The sequence below is a fragment of the Equus przewalskii genome, chromosome 21 (assembly GCF_037783145.1).
Source record: "Equus przewalskii isolate Varuska chromosome 21, EquPr2, whole genome shotgun sequence".
NCBI lineage: Eukaryota > Metazoa > Chordata > Mammalia > Perissodactyla > Equidae > Equus > Equus przewalskii.
In genome coordinates, this window is record NC_091851.1 from 37,905,034 (window position 1) to 37,931,206 (window position 26,173).

General features: G+C 43.3%; 1 protein-coding gene across 5 annotated transcripts in view; it reads left to right on the plus strand.

Moving 5' to 3' along the window:
• The window catches only part of SLC9A8 (solute carrier family 9 member A8), a 70,240-nt gene that overhangs the window by 18,993 nt on the left and 25,074 nt on the right, over positions 1-26,173 (plus strand). For all 5 annotated transcript variants that reach the window (XR_011531144.1, XR_011531145.1, XM_070589422.1 and 2 more), the window contains 6 exons: positions 3,532-3,590; positions 8,543-8,626; positions 12,505-12,606; positions 13,748-13,782; positions 18,992-19,135; positions 24,593-24,731. Coding sequence is in view for 3 of the 5 variants with exons in the window: in XM_070589422.1 (XP_070445523.1) it covers positions 3,532-3,590; positions 8,543-8,626; positions 12,505-12,606; positions 13,748-13,782; positions 18,992-19,135; positions 24,593-24,731 (563 nt within the window). In the remaining 2 variants the exon portion in view is untranslated. The remainder of the gene's footprint in view (positions 1-3,531; positions 3,591-8,542; positions 8,627-12,504; positions 12,607-13,747; positions 13,783-18,991; positions 19,136-24,592; positions 24,732-26,173) is intronic.

A 26,173-nucleotide genomic window follows, 5' to 3' on the forward strand; every position in this document is an offset into this window, starting at 1 on the left:
CCTACCGGCAACATTCTCTTGAGGATTAGAAATAATTTAAAGTGACAAATCCTGGAAGAAGGAGCTGAACAAATGATTAATTGCTCACAATGTTTTGAATGAGTCCAGTGGTGTCCATAATGAGGTGTGCGCGCAAAGATCCATTGGGGTCAAAAGAAAATGTTAGAACTTGCATTTCTATTTATTTTTAATCTCTTTTATAACCTGTATTTTTTGTTTATATTTTAAAATATATTAATACAGTAGCACCTTTTTATAATGATAAATAAAAATTTGCAATGCTCAGTTTCTTTTAACTGATAGGAGTATACAGGTTATTTTCATCTGCTGGCCAGTTGTGTGGTATAAATTAATTTCTCCTGTAGAGTAGATTGCTTTGACCTAACTTTGAACCTTTATCTCAGAAGGTAAGGGAGTAGTTTGCCAATTTAGTGCTGCACCATAGTTCTGGGACATCTCAAAAGGACTGCTCAAGGAATGATAATAATAGTAGAAGTAGTAGTAATCATCTCACGTATTTTTCAAAGCTTTCTAGTAACTCATAAATCATAACATGGACAAACTTAGGCAATAGAATAATTACTGATTTTCAAACGTTACTGCTTCGTATGTAATGACAAAAGCGTTAATCTTGGTAAAGTTTGGTGTACATTTACAAGGGAAACAGAAAGTTGAGGTTTTAGTAGAGCAGAAAAACACTAGCTTTAAAAGTGAAATCTGAAACCATGAAGAGAGGCTCACCTTCCCTAGTGATCAGGAATGGTTACTGAATGCAGACTGCCCATGCAAAGTAGAACCTTAACAGTGCCATTTCTTGCCCCTGACATTGGCGGAAATGTTGAGGTCTGGTGACTCCCCAGGGTTGGTGAGGCTGTGGGGACGCCCCGGTGCGGCGCGGGTGTGAATTGGCACAGCCGGTTTGGAGGACAGTTTGGCAATGTTTTCAGAGATAAAAATGCTCATGCCATTCACTGTCCCTTGATCTGCCCTAGGGACACACTCTTTCACAAAGAGGCACGTACAGGCGTGTTCATTGCAGCACTGCTGTTAGCAGCCACCAGTTGGAGACAGCCATCACTGGGGGAATGGTTAAAAAAACTGTGACTTTTAAAAAGTTTTAAATGTAATTCACATACCATAGACTTCACAGTTTTAAAGTGTACAATTTAGTGCGTTTTAGTGTATTCACAGGGTTGTGCAGCCATCACCACCAATTCTAGAACATTTTCATCACCCCAAAAAGAAGCCTCATCCCCTTAACTATCACCCCCAAACCCCTCCTTTCCAGCCCCAGGCAACCATTTCTGTCTCTATAGATTTGCCTTTTCTAGATCTTTCCTACAAATGGGTCATAAAATATGTGTCTTTTGTGTCTGGCTTCTTTCACTTAGTATGCTTTCAAGATTCATCCACATTGCAGCATGTGTCAGTGCTTCAGTCCTTTTTATTGCTGGGTAATAGTCCATCGTGTGGATAGACCACATTCTGTTTATCCATTTCTCAGTTGATGGGCATTTGGGTTGTTTCTGCCTTTGGGCTATCATGAATGATGCTGTTAGTGAACATCGGTGGCTAAGGTTCTGTATGAACATACGTTTTCAGTTCTCTCGGGTGGAATTGCTCGGTCACGTGGTAACTCTATTTTATTTTTTGAGGAATTGCCAAACTGTTTTCCCACAGCGACTACACTGTTTTACATTCCTACTAGCAATGTATGAGGATTCCAGTTTCTCTATATCCTTGCCAACACTTGGTTTCCATGTTTTATTATTATAGCCATTCTAGTGGGTGTGAAGAGGTATCTCATTGTGGTTTTGATTTGCATTTCTGTAATGACTAATGATGTTGAGCATCTTTTCATGTGCTTGTTGGCCATTTGTATATCCTCTTTGGAGAAATATCTATTCAGGCTGTGGCATTTTTATGCCATGCTGTAGAACTATTTAAAGGATCGAGGCAGCTCTATGTGTGATAATCCCTGACTCGATCTCCAAGACATAACAGTGAGCAAAATAGCAAGTAGTAGAATGACACATTACAGTTCCATAAATTTTGTATAGATACACACAGGTGTGTGCTGTGTGTATCTACACACCCCCACACCCAGTACTGTGTGGTTACATATAAATATGTGAGAGGATAGAGAAGGGTGTGATAGAATTTTCCCCAAACTTTTCAAGAAGGCTGGTTACCTTGGGGCGGGGAGAGAGAGTGAGGATGGGAATGGGAGTGGCATCTCACCAAAAGGGACTGTTGTCTTATTTATAACATTTTACAAAGTATTCATGAACAATTTGGTTAATAAAAAGTTGCGTAAAAACTCCTTAAACTGTATACACAATTTGAAGGGAGAAGGAAAGAGAAGCCTTTGGGAACTGGAGCTGGAGAGGGGTCAGAGTCAGTGCTTTCGTGCCGCCTGGCGAGTGGGTATGCAGCTTCTGTTCTGAAAACCTGGTCATTGACTCCCCTCGTGGCTCAGCTCTGTTTTCTCTTGTTCTCTTTTTCAAAGTAATTTTACTATTGTTTAATAGTATATGATAATTCAAATAGTATAGAGGTTTATAAAATTAGAATTAACTTGTCTCCTCTCTTTGCCTCAACCCTCCTCCTACAACAGTTAGCTTTAGTGCAGCTGCTTTTCCTAATACTGAAGTTCTGTGTTCCAGTATAATCTCCTCACTCCCACCCCAAGGTGTGTTTCCTCCGCTTCCTGTTGTTGATGGGGAAAGCGCCTTCCTCTGTAGGGAGAAGGGAGTCTCTGCGTTGAAGTGTCTGCGACAGTGGTCTTCAGGCTGGCTTTGTATCGCCCCTGCCAGAGGTCCTGACTTAGCGGGGGCTGCAGTTCTGCTTAGGTGTCAAGCTCCCGTGGTGATTCTGAAGAGCCAGCAGGGTTAAGAATCATTTCCCTAGAAAGTAAGAGAGCAGTCATAAATTGTACCCGTGATGCTGCTTCGAGAATTATTTTTGGTGGGCACTTTGAGAGAGTGATGAACCTGTCAGCTTTGTGGAAACATGCCTGAACTTAGATGGTCTGTTATGTTCCAGGAATTTCACACAATTTTTGCTTTAGGTTATTTTCGGCATTGGGGTTTTATCTCTAACTAAATACATAGAGCTGCCATCGAGGCTGAGAAAGTGATCTTGGACTGTGTTTTGAAAATGGTAGGAATAAGCGGTACAGGGCAATCTTAGCTTGTAAGCTTTCTTACAAAATGGGGGGACATAGCTCAAATGACAGGCATTAGTCCTCTGTGCCAAGCAGACTGTCCTTTGGTCTTGCTTTCTGAAGCTTCTCCCCTCTGGATTTTTGTAGACTTCATTACAGTATGTTTGCCTGCGATGCAGGTGAGAAGTTCCTGTGACTCATCAAACTTCACACTAATTTTTTCTTGTGTTTTCAGACAAAAAACTTGCAGAAATCCATAAAAGGCATTTAGAGACATAATAATATTCAATTTCTCTAGAATAATAAACCTGAGTGATCTTTCTCATGTCTTAAACTTATGTTAAGCTTTACGTTTTCTCTTCTAGGTATTCTCATGGGAGCCGTTATAAAAATTATAGAGTTTAAAAAACTGGCAAATTGGAAGGTAGGTTTGCCAACTGTTCATTTTTTAACATAATTACAATTTTTATCGGTTGTTCTTAATTTTAGTAACACTGATAGTTATGGTGGCTTTCTTATCATTACTGTCAGTGAAGTTTATGTTGTCCCATTAATTTTTTAATATTCTATTAGATTGGTGTTGATATCTTTACATGTAAGTTTTTTGAAAAAGCATAAATCTCATACTGTTTCAAGTTAACATGGGAGCACTCTGTGTCATGTTTTGCTATTTATTTGCATCTTTATAATCTTAGCTAATCTGCTGCATAGGGAGGAAAGGCTCTAATTAGCATTAAACATTAAACAATGTTTATTGCTCCCAATTCCGTTCTGACAGCTGAGGATAATAAAATGTGTTTGTCCAGTGCTGTGGAGCTTACAGAATGCCGTGTAAATGGTGTCGCATGTTGTCCTTATGACAGCTGCGCAATGTACACTGGGTCTCATCGTCACCTCGCTTTGACGGATGAAGAAAGTGAGGCTCAGAGAAGTTGGGACATGTCCAACGCCACAGAAGTAGAAAATGGCTGAGCTGAGTCATGTGTCCAGACCCTCTGGCCTGACGTATTCTGTATTTTCTTTGCCGTGCCCTGCTGTCCTCAGTTTGTGGATGTCCATACCCTTGTGTTTACACAATGGTCCTTAGAGCCTGAGCGTCTTCTTGTGGTATGAGGACTAATGTGACATTTGTAAACTTGAACATCCGTATTGAGCAGAGAGATTGTGTGTACAAAATTGACTTTGTGGAGGGAAATAAGGTCCATTTCAAAGTATTAAAGAATTGTATGATTAAAATTTTTCGTATTTGGGCCTCTCCTACTTTGCTGCAGCTCCTCGGTGCTAGGATTAATTTACCTGGTAAACTGTACAGTGTAAAATTTTCAAAAAAATCCACGTAGTTTGACCTAAATCACACTTTGAAACTGTTATAAATAATCTTCAGGAAATGTTGCATGTCTTAAATGAATTCTCAAGATGTCTGTTGAGCTCCTAATCTAGAACTCCCCTCGGCTGGGGCCAGGCATCCCCCTGCAGCACATTGTGAATGACGTCTCCACCTTCCTGCAGCTTGTTAAATTCAGCTCCCGTCCAGTGGCTCATCCTGGGTCGGGGGCTGCAGACTGGAACCCTCGCTCTACTCCCGGATATAGCCTGATGTGTAGATATCACCCGCTAACACATTTTGTTTGATTTGATTTAAAATCAATTGATCAAAATTGGAATTGATTCAAAAACAATAAAAAATATTTAGTTTGATTTAAAATTTTTATTAATCTATATAAAATTCTGGAAATTTCACATAAAAATCTGAACTTCTACCTTCTCTTGAAAAAAACAGAAGCTCTCGTAACAGCAGGCCCACATTCTGCCTGGCAGAGATGGGAGGCACTGAGCCGCAGCTGCTCCCCTGGCGACGCTGGTGACCCCTGCTCTCAGTACAGGAGGGGAGCTTATCTTTTACTTTAGTTTTATATGCTTCAGTGTTACTGAATTTATTTTTCAACAGATGTTACTTTTCAAGTTAAAATATAGTAATGTATTTAATAGTATAGACAAGCGACTCAAAGTTGGGTGATGAATGTAATTAAGTGCTTAAAGAGCCGTCCAGGCAACCAGTGCTTGACGCTGAAAGGGCGAGGTTTCTAGGCTGGGGTAGTCAGGGGAGGCTTCCTGGAGGAACAGGTGTTTGTGGGAAGCAGGACACCTGTATGGAAACTGGGTGCTGCAGGGAGCAGGGGGATAGGAAAAACAGTGAAGGAGCCTGGTGTTTTCTTTCCATGAGTTCTATTTTCAAACTGTCTCCCCAGGCCTGCCTTCTACCTGCCTTCATATACTTAGCATATTTCTTTAAATGAACTTGCTTTTTTGTTTATGTACATTTTTTTTTTTTTTTTTTTAAAGATTTTATTTTTTCCTTTTTCTCCCCAAAGCCCCCCCGGTACATAGTTGTATATTCTTCGTTGTGGGTCCTTCTAGTTGTGGTATGTGGGACGCTGCCTCAGCGTGGTTGATGAGCAGTGTCATGTCCGCGCCCAGGATTCGAACCAACGAAACACTGGGCCGCCTGCAGCAGAGCGCGCGAACTTAACCACTCGGCCACGGGGCCAGCCCCTGTTTATGTACATTTTTTGTAGCCATTTTTTAAAAGTCTTTTGTGCTACAAATACATAACATAAAATTTATCATTTTAGCCACTTTTAAGCGTACAATTCAGTGGCATTAAATACATTCAGTGTTGTCTAATCATTAGCACTGTCTCTTTCCAGAACTTTTTCATCATCCCTAACGGAAACTTCCCGTTAAACAAACCTCCCCATCCTCCCCTCCTCACTTTCCAGTCTACTTTCTATCTTTTTTAGTATTTTCTATCTTTTTTCAGTAGCCCCTCTTCTACTTTCTGTCTCTATGACTTTACCTGTTCTAAGCACTTCATATAAGTGAACTCATACAATATTTGTCCTTTTGTGTCTGGCTTATTTTACTTAGTGTGGTGTTTTCAAGGTTCATCCTCATTGTAGCATGTGTCAGAATTTCCTTCCTTTCCATGGCTGAAGAATACTCCATTGTAGGTATATACTACACTTTGTTTATCCACTCCTCTGTTGATGGACCCTGGGGTTGTTTCCACCTTTTGGCTATTGTGAATAATGCTGCTGTGAACATTGGTATACCGTATACATTTATTTTAAAGGAAACGTCGTAATACTGTTTCAGGTGGGAAACCAATATTGTTTTTTGGGGTTTTTTTTGAGGAAGATTAGCCCTGAGCTAACTGCTGCCAATCCTCCTCTTTTTTTGCTGAGGAAGACTGGCCCTGAGCTAACATCCCTGCCCATCTTCCTCTACTTTATATGTGGGATGCCTGCCACAGCATGGCTTTTGCCAAGCAGTGCCATGTCCGTACCCAGGATCCAAACCAGCGAACCCCAGGCCGCTGAGAAGCGGAACATGCGAACTTAACTGCTGCACCATTGGACCGGCCCCTCAATATTGTTTCTATAAATAAATATGATAAAAACAAAGTGGTACAGATGCCTGCTGAAACCTCTCGGGTCAGGCCTGTTCTGTCAGAAAGGGAGGTCAGCACAGTGGAGAGACGCTTTACACATGTGGCACCAGACTGAGGTGTCTTTGACTTAATTGGGATTGAAAAAGAGTCAGAAGGGGCTGACTCTCCCAGTCTGTGGGTCAGCAGTATTTGACACACCCTGCTCAAGTACCACCTAGAATGGTACTTGAGAGATGTTGCTGAACGGAACCTGGGACCTTTCTGTAATGCTAGTCACAGTAAGGTAATGTATGCATTTCCTGTGGCTTCTGTAACAAATGACCATGAACTGGGTGGCTGAAAACAACAGAGATCGATTCTGTCATCGTTCTAGAGGCCAGAAATCTGAAATCAAGGTGTTGGCTGGGCGTGCTCCCTCCAGGGAGCGAATCCAGGCTGTCGGGGAGAATCCTCATTGCTTCTTCCAGCTTGGGTGGTCCCAGGCGTCCCGTGGCTGTGGCAGCATCACTGCTATCTCTGCCTCAGTCTGTCTTCACATGGACTTCTTCTCTGTGTCTCTGTGTCCTTTTCTGTCTCTTAAAAGGACACTCTCATTGAGTTTAGTGCCCGCCCTAATCCAGTATATGATCTCATCTGGTTTCTTCCCTTAATTACATCTGCGAAGACCCTGTTTACAAATAAGGTCACATTTTGAGGTTCTAGGTGGACCTGAATTGGAGCTGCAGGACATTGCAACCTACTGCAGGTGGGTTCTTCTTTCTCCCAGAGGAGTTTAGTCTCTGAAACTCCAAAAGGATGTACAGTGCCCCCACTGCACAGATCCTGAGAATAGATGGCCCCACAAAACGCAGAGATTGGCCCTTTTCTTTTCACATGGTCCCAGTCTGAGTCATGAGTTTGTTGTACAGATAGTTATTTTAAGACTGCATAAGGCATTTTCAGACCGCATCATTTGCTTCTATTTTGAGCCTTTTTTGAATGTTATTTTGGTCTGTATGGTAACAGCTGTACATTTGTAAGAATACATTTAGTCATTTCTTTGAACAGGGATTTTGACAAAAAATCAAACTGTCAAGATTGTGGCCTAGAAATTTTCATGTGGAAAAGGGCCTCATTTTGTGGTATTTAGTAGACTGTGTATTACATGTAGTCATTTTGGGTTTGACGACCAATATATATTTTCCTTAAATCCACCAATAATTAGATATATTAATATAGAAAATTAAATTCTTATTTCAGCTCCCCAAAGATGGCCATATTCTGGAAATACCTTTCATAATGGTACTTAATGTTTGAAAGTACCAGAAGCATGGCAGGGGGCTCACTTTGTTTATAGCTATGTCCCAAGTCGCATGGACAGTGAGGTGGGGACTGTTTCATTACAGTCAGATTTGGGAAAATGGCGAGTTGTCTGTGACGGGCAGGGAAGAGGGAGGGCCACGTGCAACATGTGTGGGTTTGCCCTTCCTGTCAGTGGGTTGTTTGAGGGCTCCCCGTTATCTCCTTCCCAGAGGACTCCAATTCAAGGACTTGTTTTTGAAAGTGTTTTATTTGAAGTGAAATGTTTTCTATATTAATGTTAATTTTCTTTCCTTAGTAAAGAATAAAAGCGTACTACTGTCTGTCTGGAAGCAGTTCATTCTATTTCTTTTGCTGATCACCCTCTAAAATCACTTGTCCCGCATTTTTAAATACAGGGGGATTTTTTTGGTTTGTTTTTCTTTTTAAATACAGGGGGATTTTTTGGTTTGTTTTTCTTTTTCGGTCTCTCCTCCTGCTTGGTTTAATTATCAGGTCATCATTTAAACGTATGTTTCCACTGGGCCAGGCCCTGAGAGAATTATTACTTTGGCTCTTGAATGATGGATTTATTTCTTAATTACACAAATTCCATGTCTCTGAAAATACCCACTTTACATTTACAGGAAGAAGAAATGTTTCGTCCAAATATGTTTTTCCTCCTGTTGCTTCCGCCTATTATATTTGAGTCAGGATATTCATTACACAAGGTGAGACTCAGACACACATTAGTGTTCTTGGTCTGGATGGCTTCCCATGTTTGTAAGGCATGTTCCTTCAAAGCGGGGCTGTTAATTTGGCAGCGGAGGCTCTGTGTGAACATCTTGGGGGGTGTGGTAGAAGCTGCCCTGTGCTGCCTGAGGGGAGCAAACGTGGTTTCAAGCAGTGCGGCTTATTAAGCTCGTGTTTTTCGTAGAGGAGTACTTTGCTTAGGAAGTTGGCCAAAGTGATGTTAAGTGGTGCACGGACAACACTTTGACTCCTCTTACTGAACACAGACTGACACATGTTAAGAAAACAGACTATGTCCTGGGGCAACGGGGACATGTGCCCCAGACGTATGAATTCTCTCGGCTCACCACATGGGGCCTTTCTCCCTTCTTAGGCCTGTCCGTCCTTCAGTGTCTCCCCTCTCAGTGCCCTTCCCTCGGCCTCAGCTCCCAGCTGATGTTCCCCTGATCCCCAAGCCTCAATCTCTTCCCTCCCTCTCCCTGGCCCAGCTTCTCCTTCCCAGGCTGGGGTCCTATCCTTTCCTCTAGTCTTCCAGCTCCTTCTGGCCCATTCTTGGCCCCCCAGCTCGGCCTTGGAGAGCAGCGTCTCTGGCCCCTGCCGAGTTCCCTTCTTTGCCCTGGCATTCCTGGTCTCTGTCCTCCCACTTCCACTGGGACTCTGTCTGCTTGGGCAGGAGCTTCTTACTTTTAAGCCAGTTTATGTGCGTGCATGGGTTTTTTCCTTGTCTATGAGTTTTCTTTAAATATAAATACATTTGTTTTAAAATAAAAAGGTGACTCAACTTAAAATACAAGTAATACAACGGTATTTAATACTGTTGTGTTAATAGTAATTTAATAATACATTATTTTGTGAATGTGATAAAAATGTTGAAGGTTGGAAGGAGTAAGATTAGGCCTGCCCTTGGAGAGAGGAAAGAGCGTGAACTTTGGAGCCCGAGAGCCCTGGGTCTAATCATGCGCTGCCTCCTGTGGGTTCCTTTTGAGTAGGTAGAAATTAAAAACAAAAGGCAAAACCCCAAAAACCCTACCTCCCAGCTTGTTTTGACGTTTACACTAGATGAAAGAATGTATGCAAAGTACCGCCCACCACATTAAATAAATGGTAGCACTTCTTGTTATTAATATTATTGTATTATTATTAATAGCAACTTATTAAACTTGAGAATTAAATTTGTCAAGAGAATTTTCATAAAAAACATACATATTAAATTTTTAATTTTCCACCTGGGTACTAAAGCAAAAATATCCTAAGATGTTCAGTCTAGAGTTTTTAAAAAGTTATTATTTTATTGTACTATCCCCCAAAAAAGGTGAAAAGGAAGTTTAATGTAAAAAAAACTTCCCAAATCTTATAAACCATTACTGACATCAGATAGTTGTTAAAAAGAAAACAAGCGAGAAGGAATGGAAAGTCAATGTCTTTTACTCCTTCATTTTGTAAGCAAATCTTAAAAGAGCTTTGAGCAGATTATGAACATATTTCAAAACAAAGCTAAGGGTATTGATTTGATTTGGACTTTAAAACATGACACTTTGATTGTTATATTAAAGCATGTAAAGTTTTTATTTTCTAATTTTTTGGAGGGAGGGGAAATAAACTTGTTCAAAATTTGAGGAAAATAATAATTTCTTAGAAATACATTTCTTTAAAGATGGCCTTCCCGCAGAAAATGTGACAATTTATGTGAAAGGGACCAATAAGAGGTGGAAATTTGAATTCAGAGACTTCTGTCCACTTCCTACCCTCCCCCAAAGAAGACAGGCGGTCGACTTTGAATGTTTTATTTTAATAGTGATGTGCTGCATAAGAATGTTGTGGTCAACAATGGACCGCATATACAATGGTGGTCCCATAAGATCAGTACCATGTAGCCTACCTGTGTAGTAGGCTGCACCATCTAGGTTTTGTAAGTGATGTTTGCACGACGACAAAATCACCTAAGAACACATTTTTCAAAATATATCCCCATTGTTAAGTGATGCATGACTATGTTGTTGTATTTGCTGATGTAAATTTGGAGTTGGGATAAAAATTTCAATAAGATTATCATCAGTTGATATACATTAGGTGGGCATCTATTTTCCTTAAATTGTTAATATCGTATAGAGAATAGAACATTAATTATGTCAGAAAAACAGGTAAATTTGCTTTATGTGCAAAAGGAAGTTCTTGTAGTGTGGTAACTTGAATTTGGGTAAATTTTCAATATCCAGATTAATATTAACCAACTACATAGATTAGATCAGAATTAGATTCTTATAAACAGACGAAGGCTTAATCTGTTTTTAAATAGCAAAATAAAGTAGCTCTCTGCAAAGAGAGACTCATAGATGAAAGCCTTTTATTTAGAAAAAACAATTCAGTGTATTTGCCTTGAGTTATTTTAAAGTTCTTTGTGTGCTAAAGATTAATATGCCAAACAAAGTAATTGACTGTCAGATTTGGGGCAGCCAAATCAAAATTGCAACAAATGAAGCAGAGAAGCTTCCTGAAGGAGATAGGCTTAGTGGAGCTGTCACTGCTGAGCTGAGGACGCTCTTTTGAAGTGAGCTTTAAAGCATCAGTTCCTGTTGTCTCTGGCTTGACCATTTCTGAGCAAAAAGATGAGATTCCTTGTCCACACCCACAATCAGACATCATTAAGGTTGCTGGGTGTTGTTTCTAAGTGGAGTCCACAGGAGCCTAATAAATAACATAATTTTCTTAATTTTATGGAAATTCAAAAGATAATACCATGCTACTTGGATTCAAATATTTTCCTTTAAATGCTGTGAAGTATGGATGAAAATATATTTTATCTGTCATTTGATGATGATACTGATAGAGTGAAATAAAATTGTTTAAAAGACCTGGATAGCAAGAGGGAGTTTCTGATAGTATTACCTATTATCTTGACATTCTTTGTAATGATATGCCTTTTCTTAATTAAAGGAAAAATGATATTGTGTAAACTTTGGCCTTTGATCAGACATGAAGCAGAGTTAATTTCTTCAGTACCTATTCATTAGGCATCTTCCGGCCGACAGGCATTGTCAGTGACTGTTGTACAAAAACAGATGTGGCCATTTCCCTGTTGAGCCTGCAGCCTAGTGGGAAAGACAGACGTCAGTCAGATAGTTACCTAAATAAATGTAAAACTTCAGCCATGTCAAGTGCTACCAGGAGAGGGTCGTTGTGCTTTGAGAGCATAAAGTAGGATCTGACCTGGCTCAGGGATCAGAGAAGGCGTCCCTCAGGAAAAGTCAAAATGTCCTGAGATCTTAGGGTGATTAGAGTTCACCAGGCAAAGAGGAGGGAAGAGTGGTCCAAGCCCAGGAGCACAAAGTGTGCACAGAACAAAAAGCCATCTGTGTGACTGGACCAGAGGACATGGCGAGTTAGAGGCCGTCACAGGCTAAACCATCCAGGTTCTGGTTGGGTTTTAGCTGCATTTCGAGTGCAGGTTGGGGTCAGAGTGAAGGCAGCACAGTCAGATTTGTCTTTTGCAAAGATCATTCTGGAAGCCCTTGGAGAGTGGGGGGCAAGGGGTCAGGAATGGTTGAGACTGGTTAGAAGCTATTGCAGTGGTACAGGGTAGAGATGATGGCAGCTTGGACAAGGGCAGTGGAGAGGGGGATGGAGAGAAGCTGGGAGATGTGAGTGACGTGGGGGGGTGAAAGCCAGAGGACGTGGGTCTGCCGTCAGATGTGGAGGTGAGGGAAGACTCCCAGGCTTCCAGCTTGCCAAACGGGGTGGGTGACGGTCCTCTTTGCATAAAATCAAGCGTGTGAGGAGGGCAGGTGTCAGGGTCTGCCCCTCCACTGCCTGAACCAGCCTTTCTAATCATTTCTCTCATTTCTGTTCTTTCAAACAGGGTAACTTCTTTCAAAATATTGGTTCCATCACCCTATTTGCTGTTTTTGGTACAGCAATTTCTGCTTTTGTAGTAGGTGGAGGAATTTATTTTCTGGGTCAGGTAAGAAAAACATCTTTGAAAAACTTTGAAAATCTTACATTCTTAGAGCTAGTGCAGGGAGGTGGGGTGGGGACTCCTCATGGGGCCTGGGTTTTACGCTCAAGATAGAAGCTCTGCGGGAAGGAAATCCAGATACGAGGCACGGTAAAGGCATGCTGACGTTGTTTCTAAGTGTCTCAGAGAGCTTTGGTGTCTGGAACTGAGTGAATCTTTTTCATAATCCCCAAAAGCATTTCATCTTATTTGCAAACCAATATTGTCTTAAGTTGGAATACCTAAAAGTAAAGCGGTAAAAAACAAAAAAAAAAACAAAAGAAAAAAAGAAAAACAAAAAAAAAGTAAAGCAGTAAAGCTCTTCAACTTGTAACAGTATCAGTTGTGTTGTCAGATAGACTGAATCAGAGTTAAATGCTGCTTTTTTAATAAAAATTTGCATTTTAAAAGTCAGAAATGATCCTGAATGTGTTCACTCAATTCTAAGCCGTCCACCTGTAGAGTCATATACTCTGAATTTTCTACCATTGCTAAACTAATTTCCAGTGTGATCAATTGGGTGTTTTATAGTTTGAGTTCAAATTAATTTGAGTTTATTTAAGCCAAACCTACCTAGGAAGGTAATACCTGTAGTTGTGCGTTATGCACGTCTATGCATGTGGCAGTTCTTTTCCTTTGGTGTTAGCTGCAGAAGGTTTTCCTGCCCCGATTCTGTAAACTAAGACTGAGTTTCGGGCAGATTCCTCCTTTGTATGTCAGAAGTCTTTTCTTCTTCGGATAGCTGTAGAGCAAAGCCCATTCCATCTGATGTCACCTTTAGCTGCCTCAGGAGCACCAGAATAAATCTGCCTGTCATGCACCCTTCCTTGCTTAGCTTCTAGTGTCAAATGGGAAAACTTTAGAGAAGGAAACTGTAGTTAATTTGGCTTGAAAAATGTGGCATTCTTTTCCATACTTTTGTTGTATGATGATCAAGTGCACGCTTAAACTAAAACTTAGGAGTTTCCCCTATTTTTCGAGTGGTTTGGGGATTGAAGATTAATGTCCTTGTTTGTTTGTAATAAAGCAGTAGTGGACATTTTAATCTTCTTGGCTGTTCTCCAGGGGTTTTTTTTGTGTCTGTGTGTTTGTGTGTTTTATTTTACAGGCTGATGTAATCTCTAAACTCAACATGACAGACAGGTAAAGCTTTCCTACCATAACACCCGTGTGACCGCTTTTCTCGGGGAAGTTCTCTCCTCATTGATTCCTGGGCGTGATTCTTCTTTGTCCTGTCTCTCTTTTTGTTTTGCTGATGATTTCTGTTGTAGAATCTGTTCTGAATTAATTTGTGCCTCTAAAGTGAATGAAAATTATGTTAAGGAATTTTGAAGATCTCTAATCAGAGCACTGCCAATTGAAAGGACTGGTTTAGTTAAGCTTTAGAGGGAATAACTCTGGTCACTTAACTAGCCCCGCCTACACCACAGGCTGCACCAGTGTCCTTTTATTATTGAGTTGTCTCCAGCTAATTTCTGAGTCTTTTCAGTGGCCATAATGATGAGTTAATTTCTCGCTAGATTAGGGACGGAGGGAGGAGTGAGGTATGAATCTTTCCTCTAAGCTTCCCATCAAGCCTGAGGTGGGGCTGGCTGGGTGGAGGAAGCAGGCAGGGCCTAGGGCTCTATCGTGGATGTTCTCCGTCTGAAGCTACTCCAGTGAGTCCTCAGAGCTGCCATCTAGGAGCCAGTCCAGGAGTTTCCATAATCGGCTTAGCGAGAATAACCTAGGCAGCTGTCTCTGGGAAGGTACCAGATCTAGAGCTGAAAAAGTGCACAGGCAGACGTGGCCTGGTTTCCCTCTGTGAGGAGTGCAGCAAGTCTGCCGTCTTGCTCTGTTTCTACATCCACCATCAGTGCTTGCTTCTGTCCTGTGGTGTGGCTGGGGAGCTGGCCTCCCATTGGGCCAGCCAGAGCTTTCAGCCTTTAGCAGCAACTTGGGGACCAGAAACTTGGAGCCCTTTTCATGGGAAATGTGCCTCTGATAACCTCTGGACTGCTTTGAGGACAATCTCATTCCCCTCTTCCCTGAGGACATAAATTTCAGAGCTTTTGTTGCAAGATAGCCTTGATGTATAAACAAGTAGCAAAAGTCACATTCCTATTCCATGAGGAGCTGGAAATTAAGTAGAACTGATGCCCTGCGTTTTGTAGGTAGTCACATGCTGCATAGCATTTCAGTTAACGACGGACTGTGCACACGACAGTGGTCCCCTAAGGTTAGTACCGTATAGCCTAGGTGTGTAGTAGGCTATACCATCTAGGTTTGTGTAAGTGCACTATGATGTTGAAATCGCTTAATGACACGTTTCTCAGAATGTATCCCATCATTAAGCGGCACATGACTGTATTTTGCAAGTGAAAAAAAATGCCCAAAACACAGCCTTCATTGTAAAGGAATGTCAGCCTTCAAGCCTTCAGCCTATTTGGGGGCAGCTGGTTAGAGATACAGAAAATGCTTGATAAATTTCTTGTGAAATTGAATTGAACCTGTGGTTGGGATGTTCACAGGGAGAGGAGTCAAAGAATTTCCCCTTGGACGAGCAGACGAAGAACCGAGTAGAGTTTTCTCTCTCTACCTGCAGACATTTCCCTTCCTGTTAGAAAGTGCCTGTCCCACAGAAGGGGACCCACAGTGGGGGACTGCTCTGGAGAAAATTAGCCAGCAGTTGCAAACCCACACAACTGCAGGGCCTGGCAGAGCGCTTAACAAAGGGAAGCTGGCCAGATGTGTGTCCAGAGGTGGGGACAGTGGGGAGCCAGAGAGCACACCCTGTCTGAAGGGACAGCTACTTGTCAGCTCCACCTAGTAATTACCATTATGGGCCCAGAGTTACTAGGTGTTTAAGAAATTCTTTTCAAAAGAGGCCAAGTTTCTAGATTTTAATAGGGAATTTTCTAGTTTTCAGATAGTGACAATTTATTCAACTTTTCAAAACACCATGCAGATCAAACATGAGACACATAGGCCTCTGCGCTTATAGGAAACATAAAAATAACTTTGTTGCACAGGTTTTATTTTGGTGATATTTTTGCTGGAGAGAGATTTACTCATAGACACGCCCTGAATTGTTTCACTGTCCCAGTCTATTTCCTTTTTGTTTTCTTGGTGTTGCTATCTTTTGAGATAATGGAATAAAGAAAAGACATTTTTAAGTTAAACTTCTAGTGTCTGGCCTTTTAAAGAATTGGGTCATGAAGGTGCAAAGTGGAGCAACTGATGGCATGGTGGAATGACCCCTTGGATTCAGAGCTCTCGATGATTCAGTCAGTGCATGTCTCAGACTTTTCATATTCACTGTCAGAAATACTCTGCCCCAACTTAGATTCCCAGCCAAAGCTAAATGTGTTACATGATTTATGCAAAGCATTTCCCTCCAACTTTTTATTGTGACAGTTTCAAACATACAGAAAAGGTGAGGCATCGTACAGTGGACGCCCCTGTGACCACCACCTCCTTTCTACAATTACCTTTTCACTGTATTTGCTTTAACACAGCTCTTTCCATCTCTCCCTCCCTCTATCTGTTCATCATCTTCTGGTTCCTGTTCTCTGATTTCCAGTTCAGGATGCCACGGGGACTTTGACAAAGAACATTAGGCAGACCTCTTTCAGTGCAACTGAAACCTAACACAAACTAGTTTTAGCAAGAAAGAAGTTTGTTAGTTCATCGAACTGAAGTGTCCCCGGGGTGATGGCTTCTGGTATGACAGCCTCCAGGGGCCCACAATGGCAGGATTCTCTCCTCTCACTGTCGCAGCTCAGGTCTTCCCTGATTCGTTTCCTCCTCGGGCATGCTCACTTCGTGTGGCAGCACTGATGGCTCTTAGTTCACCTCACCCTCGCTTCAGCCATCCCTGACAAAAGGGCCACCTCACTCCTGATGACCTGGTAAATGCCTGTTGATGGCCCTCATTGACCGAGCTTGGGTCCTCTGCTCACTTCTAGAGCCCCACGCAACCCCATGGATGGAGAGAGGGGGAGGTGCGGCTCCCCAAAGGAAAATTGGGGTGCCGTTACCAAAACCAGGGGAGTGAGTGTGGAGCAGAGAGAACTGTGGCTGTCCATTCTGCTGCACTGGACGTGAGAATGGAGGGAGGGGCCAGCTGAGCCACACACAGTCAGCACACAACACACCAAAGGCTCCCAGCTTCGCCTCCCTTGCCTCTCCCTCCCTTTCAGGACACACTTTTTAGGTGTTCTTCCTTCGAGGCCCCCTTGATGTTGCCATGGGTGATGAGAGTGGGAATAAAAGAAGAGGAGAGAGAAGAAGCTCTGTGTCTGGGTTGTAGCACAAGAGCCTCAAGGCCAGCTGCCAACAGGACAGGGCCTTCCAGGTCGACAGCCATTTAGTGCCGTTACCTTTCCTTCCCTCCCCCGTCCCTCCCTCCTGCCTGTCTTCCACAGATATCTCTGGGCCATCCCAGTCCAGATCCTGGGAATACACCCATGGCTAAAACAGTGCCCACCCCCTTGGCACTCACAGTGAGGGCAAGAGGCAGGTAACGTCACAGCTCATAGGGCATGTGACAACCTCTATGAGGATGGGGAAAGTCTGGGAACTGGTCTAAGCTAAGACCATCCTTTGGGGTCTGATCCTCAGCTTCGGGTTTGGAGGCTGCCCCTGAGGTGAGCAGGCTCTCTGCATGAATTTACATTAAGCAAACTCACAGGGAGCTGCCATGGAAACCAGTGTGCCAGATTACTGATTTACGGAGAGAACTGTTGACTGGCAAGGTAGCCAGGTATGTGCTCTGCCGGCACGCCTCTCCCTGAGCCTGGGGTCAAATGAGCATCGAGGGCTGCAGGTGATGACAGAGGGGACCAAGCATGCTCCCGTCGCCAGGCCAAGTGGCACCCTCTCCCCTCCCAGACTGCAGGCTTGATACGGGCCAGAAACAGAGGCGGATAGTCTCTGGCTTATGTCCCCACGCAGACCTGTCCCCTTGGGGCTCCGTGTTCTGTCATGTGTTGTGGAAGAGGGCAGACCTAACCATTCTGCTGAAGTAGAAAGAAAGTGCCAGGCATAGCAGTTGGAAGGAATAGAAGGCTTGCAAGAATGCTGAGGGGGAAAGAAGACAAATGGGATGAGAGACAAATCACCCAGACTCCTTAGGTGGCCCACAGGCCCACAGGGGATGAGGCCCTGCCTCCCCACCAGCCTCTAATGTCTCCCATTTGCCCTCACCGCACTACTGCCACACTCACCTTTTTGTTTCTCAGGCAACCAAGCTTGCTCCCACCTCAGAGGTAGCTTGCTGTTGCCACTGCCCCCGGATCTTGGCCTGGCCGCCGGCTTCTTGTCATGTAGGTCCTTGTTCAGGTGTGTCCTCTCTTCCTGACCACCCACTCTAAGTGGCCCCTACCCCGCCCACAAGGTTACTCTTTCTCTTGTCACCCTAATTTCCTGGGTAATGCTTGCCATTTTCAAAATTGGTCTTAGTCTCTGGATATTGCTATATCAAGTGTAGTTGTTAGGAGCACCGACTCTGAGCCAAATGGCCTGCGGTTGAATCCTGGCTCTGCTACTTGTTAGCTGTCTGACCTTGGACAAGTTACTTAACCTCATTGTCCCTCAGTTTTGCCTGTGTAATCGGGGCACTAGTAGTACCATCTCATACGGTTGCTGTGTGGATTGTCGGGTACTCTCTAAAGTGCTTAGCAGAGTGCCTGGGACATGGTAAGTGGTAAGTGCCACATTAATGTTTGCTATTATTGTTTGCCGCAGTGCCTGAAACATGTTAGGCAATTACTACCTGTTTGTTGGAGGTAATGAGACCTCCGTGGGTGTTGTCAGTGAGAGCCGTGGCCTGGGGAGGCAGCGCTGGCGCTGGTCTCTGCCACCCAAGCCGCCCATGCCTTGAACCACACTGGAGTTGCTTCTGGCTTTGGTACTTTCTTACACGTTGCAAATCTGGAATGGAGGCTGAGCTCAGTCACAGATAGTGGCTAGGGGCAAAGCAGAGGTCAGACCCAGGAGCTCATGGGCCATGTGGGGAAGGCCCCTGGGCCATCATGGTTCCAGCTGCTCTGACTAAAAACCTTGGGAAGTGTGTAATGTATTTAAGCAAAAGTCTTCCATCCATCATTGGTCAAAAGAAAGTCTCGGTACTTACAGTGGAAAACCGGGCCATTGCTAACAACTCCTTTTAGAGTGGGCCTTTCACTGCTCTACCCACAGAGTCAATTAGCAGATATTGTAAGTAGAAAAAGATACACCATCTTCTGTAGTTGCTTCAGCTACCGTGTGTCCTATTATGTTATATCAAATACAGTCCTTGGCTTTAATGTTTTCCTGTGGGGACCAAGCGATAAGCATTACAGAACACCCCTTCCTTTTGTCGTCTTTACAGTTTTGCGTTTGGCTCCCTAATTTCTGCTGTTGATCCCGTAGCTACTATTGCTATTTTCAATGCACTTCATGTGGACCCAGTGCTCAACATGCTGGTTTTTGGAGAGAGTATTCTCAACGATGCAGTCTCCATTGTCCTGACCAAGTAAGTGTGCTTTCTTCAAGTGGTGGAACTAAAGGTCCCTGTGACAAAGGGACAAATATTTCCATGCAGCTGCCTTTACGGTTGCTTGTCCTCTGGGTAATTGGGTCACCTGCTTCTCCATCTCTCCGTTTTGACAAGGCTTGACATGCCCCAAGAATATCATCAAGGCCCGGGGGTGATTAGGAGAGGAGAGTCCACCTTTTATGAGCTGCCTTTAAGCAGTGGTTTTGAGCCCAGCTTCTCATCAGTGTCACTGGGGATGCTAATGAAATGTCGTATTCCCAGGCCCACCCTCAGAGCTTCTGATTCAGTTGGTCTGGGGTGAGTCCCAAGAACTTAGGTTTTTACTAAGTTCCCCAGATGATGATGGAGCAGCCACTCGAGGGATCAGTGTCGGGGCAGCATTGTTGCAGATGAAAGCACTAGACAGAGGTCCCGCTCTCCCACTCAGGAGCTGTTGCATGTCACCTTTGTTTTCACAGCTGTAAAATAAGGTAGTGATACTAACAGGCCTCCCACCTTGAGATGCCATTGTGTGAAAGCTACTTGGAAACTGCTCATCTTTTCCAAATGTGCATTGGTATTACTGCCTAGTTGAGAGGATCTGAAAAATTAAAGATGACTCATAAAATATCAAGAGGTCATTGGGAGGGGCCGGCCCCGTGGCCGAGTGGGTAAGTTCACGTGCTCCACTTCGGCAGCCCAGGCTTTCACTGGTTGGGATCCCGGGCGTGGGCCTAGTACCACTCATCGAGCCATGCTGAGGTGGCATCCCACATGGAACCAGAAGGACCTACAACTAGAATATACAGCTATGTACTGGGGGGCTTTGGAAAGAAGAAGGAAGAAAAAAGAAGATTGGCAACAGATGTTAGCTCAGGTGCCAGTCCTTTAAAAACAGTCATTGGGAAAATGGAATGAATTTAAGATAATCTCAAATGCATTTATCTGCTGCAGGCGTGTTCCCTCAAACTCTGCGTTTTGTGCTGTTCATTAGCTTATGTGGGCAGGAGACCCAAACAGTTTTGCCAAAGAACAGAGAAGGCATAGACAGTCAAAGCAGTTGGAGAAAAGATCCTGGATAGTGTATCCGAGATGAGCTAAGAGAATTTTAGGGGCCAATCTGTGTTCTGTTAGAGAACAGAATTTCCGCTATCTGAATACTGACTTGTTTCCTTTTTGTGGAGTTTCTTGCTAAGCATAACCACTCCATGGTAGGTAGCATTTTCTTAACAGACTTCATTCAGAATTCTTGTGTTGGCCTAAAACAACAGTTTATGGTGGAAAGAGCCCAGGGTTTGGAGTCAGGCAGACTTGGCTTCAAGTCCTGCTGATGCCACTCATAGCTGTGTGATCCTGTGCCAGCTCCTTCACGGCTCTGAGCCACAGGCTTCTCAGCAGTAAAGTGAGGGTGAGAATACATCTGCCTCGGATTGGATTTGAGGGTTGAAGAGTTACATGTGATGCTGTGTGGAAAGCATCTGACATCAGTTAACACGACAGCCTTTCCTCTTCTGCTTCCGCCCCTGGTTATTGTTTCACTCTGTTTGCCATTTTTATCCTAATTTTACAGAAAGAATTTACCAAATGCTGCTTAATTGCAAGAGATGCTCAGCAGACAAACAAAACAAAACAAACTGTAAAATTTTTATTACTCAAAAAGTAATACGTATATTCTTCATATAAAATTTAGAAAACACAAGCAAAAAAGAAAGAAAAATTACATGGACTGGTACTACTCAGAGATAATTATGGTTAACAATTTGGTAGAAGTATACGTATATTTTATTTAGATGGGCTTGTATGCCATATACTGTATTGTGACTTTTCCATTGGACAGAGTTTGTAAACTAATCTTCTATAACGTCATTTTACTGGTTACAGAGTGTTCCTTTCTATGGATTTACTGTGACCTATTTAACCAGCTCCCTATTTTTGACTTTTTCATGTTTCTCTTGGCAAAAGTTTCTATAACTCTATTAGGAAATTATCAGACACCATGCTGTAAGACCTTTAAGAAATCTGATGGCAATATTTTTTCTTATTTGAGATCTACTCTGAAAGCTTCTTAGCTTTCTGGTTTTGACTTTTGTCTCATGTCCTGGCTGCACGTATTGAACATTTGTGATAAAGAATTTTACTGAAATTGGAGATGACATCATGTGTTATTTTTCTACATTAGGATCTAAACTCAACTTCTTTGTCTCTAATTTATTTGTTTATTTTTTAATCTGTTAGAAGTAGGATCTTTTCTGAGCTTTTCCAGGTCTCTTTGCCACAAAAAGGCCAAAGATTATATAAGATTTTCTTTTTAAGATGAGAAGTGATGGCATCATTATAAGTAGCCAAAAGTTCTTCCTGGAAAAGTGCTTTTGAAGGCCAAGATCACCTATGATGACAGTTCCTCAAATTGGATCTGTGGACCACAGGCATCTGTAGTGTCCGGCCTCCGCCTCCGACAGGCTAGGGTGGCAGTCACTGACCTGAGCCACATCCAGCCTCACTGACTCTCTAGACGTGCTAAAGGCTGGTCGCCCGCCATCAGCATTTGGTGAGGGGCCTCTGTGTGCCAGATGCTACTCGGAGACCAGTTGTACTTGAGCTCAGTCCAAGGTGGGAGAAAGATGCTCAGAGAGAAGTGAACACAGTGCCTTGGGTATGAAGGCAAAACAACCACTGTGAAGGGTTTGAGGAAGCTTTCTCAGACAAGGTGTCATTTTCAGAGAGAAGAGGGAGAGAGGGGGCATGGTAAGCCTGCCTTTTTTTTTTTTGGCGGTACAGGAGGGGGCTATTATCAGCTTTTTTTGGTTATAAGGTAGAATCATGTCTTGTTTTTAAGGGGTATACTTCATAAATGACCATTTTTTAATGTTTCCACTTTCATAAATGCCAGAAAGCTAAGTATCTTCTGTTTCTTCATTAACTTTAAGTTATTTTTATCTTTGATTTGTTACTATGACAGTTTATTCTCATAATTGCTGTAGAGGAAATCTTTTATTCTCTCCAGCTATAGCTTAAGCTCGTGAAATGGATCCTAAAGAAGCACTGTCATTTATTCTTTAAGGTATAAGAACCATGACTTGAAAAAATAAAACGTGGACAGTTACCAGACCTGAAAGAGTCTGAATTCTACTTTCATTTATCCCGAGTTCAGAAACCGTTGGCCTCACCCTGGGTCTGCTATTAATCTGTGGTGTGACCTCCCCCAGGTAGTCACTCTCTTTGGGCCTCAGCCTCCCCTGTGTAAAAAGAAAGCAGTGACACCAATGTTGTACCAGCTGTGGCAGTGGGGTGGGGGCAGGACACCATGCACGTGGCCCACAGATCCATTTGGGAACTGTAGGTGATCTTAGTCTTCAGACGCACTTTCCCAATAAGAACCTTGTTGGCTCCGGCGCTCCCCAAGGTGAGCTGTTAACCTGTGACCTGCTGGGAAGGAAAGGGCATGGGGGAGATTGCACATTCAGGTGAGTCTGGAAAACTTTTGCGTGAAAAGCGCTTTCTTTTTTGCAGGACATCTCAGAACCTTTATTATGTTGTATTGTGCTGTGAATGGCCATGAAAGGTTTCCTAAGGTTATTTGATCAAGCTATCCTTTTATCGGAGATTATCCTGCCTTAAAATCATACCAGTTTGTGAAACGCTGATTAAAAATGAAACTGAGGGGCCAGCCCAGTGGCACAGTGGTTAAGTTTGCATGCTCTGCTTCAGCAGCCGGGAGTTCAGATCTCAGGAGCAGACCTACCCACTGTTTATCAAGCCATGCTGTGGCAGGTGTCCCACATATAAAACAGATGTTAGCTCAGGGCCAATCTTCCTCAGCAAAAAGAGGAGGATTGGCAGCAGATGTTAGCTTAGGGGTAAATCTTCCTCAAAAAAAAAAAAATAAAGCTGAATATTACTCTTAAGTATTCTTTGTTTCGTTTACTGATTCAGCAAAAATTGATTGTGACCTTTGTGTGCTGGGCTCTGCCTCAGGCCCTGGACATATGGCAGTGAACAAGGTGGACACAGGCCTGGGCCTCATGGAAGGAGGCGTTAGTTTTCACGTGCTGTGGTGGAGAAAGCAGGCACAGGAGAGCCTGTAAATGAGCTGACCTGTGGAAAGGGTCAGGGCAGGTGTCCCTGAGGAAATAACACTGAGCTTGGGTTCTGAGGAACAAACCAGGGAGCTAGCTGGAGCCAGGGAAGAATGAAAGATGACCTACAGGGAGGTGCCAGGGACAATGAGGCCTGCTCTGAATGAGGAGGAGATGGGACGGAGAGGTATGGCGCGGGGGGGGGGGGGGGGGCCAGGTCTGCTGAGGAGACTGGGTTTCCTCCTTAAAAAGCAGCAGGGAGCTGTTGGGTTTTGAACAGGCCAGTAACCTGATCAGATGTGTATTTGAAAGGTCATTCAGGCCCCTGAGGAGAGAGTGGGTTGGTCCTTAGGAAGACAAGGACACAGCTATAGAGATCTGTGAGGCATTAGCCCTAGGACAGAGGATAGTACAGGAGGGAGGGAGGGATTGAGAGAGAGCCCAAAGGGAGAATCAGCAGGGGGAGGATATTTAATGAGAATGACTCCATCTTAATGTATAATGGTTTTCTTTTCCATTTGGGGGTAAAACCGACAATTTAATTTAATGGCTTCTGACATTTTACTTTGTTGTGTTATAGTAAAAGGAAAGTTCTTTCAGTTCTTGCCCCTAATGCCTCCTAAATCCACCCTCTTGGCCTGTATCCAATGGCATTTCTTCTCTAGCCAATTCCATTCTCATCTGACTTCCTGCCATAGCCTCAATTTCAGGTTTTATCACAGGAATCCCGCCCTGTCCTGAAAACACCCCCATGACTCCCCAGGGCCGTCAGGACTCCCTAGCTTGGTTCATCAAAAGCCTTTCCCAGGCCCTGCACTGCCTGCTGCGCCTGCCTTATCTCTTGCCGCTGTCTTCCCCAGCCGCCCCTCCCCCCATTCACGTGTTTTGTCTGTACTGACTTATGTAGTTGAATGCTCCATAATCTGCCACCTATTCTTGGGTCCCTGCCTCTGCACATGCTGTTCCGTCTGCTGGGGTGCTTTCCCTCATTTCTTCACCTGGTTAACTCTTCTTTATCCTAAATCTGAACCCAGCCCACTTGTTATCATGAACCTTCCTTGACCCCCAGCAGTCTGTTAGACGCCCACCCTGTGTTTCTGCAGCCCCTCGCCCTTACCTGCGATGGCCATGAGCTCCCATCTTGTTTTTCTCCCTCATTAGACTGTAGAGCTCCTCGAGGGCGGGACTTTGAACCCCCAGAAACTAACATGGTGCCTGGAGCAAAGTAGGTGAACAAATAAATGTTTGACTAACTGATTGAACGATGGATGGGTGAATGAGGGAATAAACAAGAAATAAGTTTTTAAGTTCCAACTTAGTTTCTAATAACTTTGTCTATAACATTTTAACTTCTTTCCGTTTTTCTTTTATTTCCTAGCACAGCTGAAGGTTTAACAAGAAAAAATGTGTCAGATGTCAGTGGGTGGCAAACATTTTTACAAGCCCTTGGCTACTTCCTCAAAATGTTCTTTGGCTCAGCAGCACTCGGCACCCTCACTGGCTTAATCTCTGCATTAATATCCTTTTAATATGATGAACACGCGTGGCTGAGAAGATTATTCTTAATTACATCCATCTCTAGCCATTTTCTCCAGTTCCTTAATAAGAGGCCAATTTTAGTCTAAGGTGGTGTTTGAAGAAGGATTTTTATGCTTAGTTTTGGTTTGAGGAGCACTTTAATTTAAACTCAAGGATTTTTTAATTTAGCATATGAAATTTAGGATGTCACTTTTCAAAGCTTAAAAAACACGTACAACTCTTGGATATCAGATGTGATTTTGGAGGCTTCTCAGTTCCCAGAGTATGATAACCACATTCAGATGAATTTCATTTTCCTCTGTCTCACTTTTCACTTTCAGAAAATTGGAAGTTAATTTCCTTTGAAAATGTCAAATTGAGAAAATCTCTACCCCCCTGCAATGTGTTTATCTGGAAGGATCAGAAAAGAGACTTTCAAAGTGAGCTCCGTGGAAGTTATTTGCGCTGATTTTGTTACTTAACAACCCATAAGCCTTTCCAGCCAGAGAAGGAAACAGACATGTTCAGGCCAATGACACCTTTATTGCTATAGAAAATACGTCCTGTTTAAAATAGGAACAGGCACCAGACCATTTGTGTGCCTAAGCCTGCATCGCAGGGCGATGGCCACCTGGCCTCCTCCACGAGCAGTCTATCTCCCAGATGGCTGGAAAGCCTCTTTCCCTGTGACACGCACGTTTGTCTACCATCCTGTTGAATTTTCCCATCAGCTCCTTTGTCCAGAAGTCTGAAGGCTCTACTGAGTCGGCTGACAGCTTCTCATATTGTACCAATAAACAGAATGGAAAAGAAGACTCTTTCCTCTTCAGTATTTTCCTCTATATTTATCTTTTTCTTTAAAAAAAGGGGGAAAAACCATTTATTGTAATGTAGCTGAGTAAATGGGTGCTGTGAGCTCCAGCATAGGCATGTGAACAATATTTGAATACATAGAAGACTCTCCTTTCACAGGAGCATCAGTTTAGACATCTCCAGGAATAGGAAAGAAGGTCCTTCAGTGGGACATTGAACCTCAGAGTTCTGGAAACCCCGTTAGTGATCTCATCTCATGTCCTCGGAGGAGTGACGCGGCCCTGGAAGGGCCTGGTGTGTGCGCTGTCCCCATCTGTCTGCAGCCCAGCTGTGCCCCAGCTCTCAGCCGTCCAAGTCAGCATTTTCAAATGTCGACTTAGGTTGATTTTAATTTTCCACTACCATTTGTCTCAGGGATTTACATTTCTTAGTGATTTGTCAGATTCTGTTTCTTGAAACAAGAGTCTCCATGCAAAAAAATCCGTAATGACAAATGTTCCCCGTTACCTTGGGATGTTCAGAACCTTTTGTGTCCGTTGTCTAGTATGTTTGGAAGGCGGCAGTTTGTGACTTCTCTAGATGCCCCCTCAGCTGTCCCTTGGTTCTTTTTCCTTGACAACTGTGATTT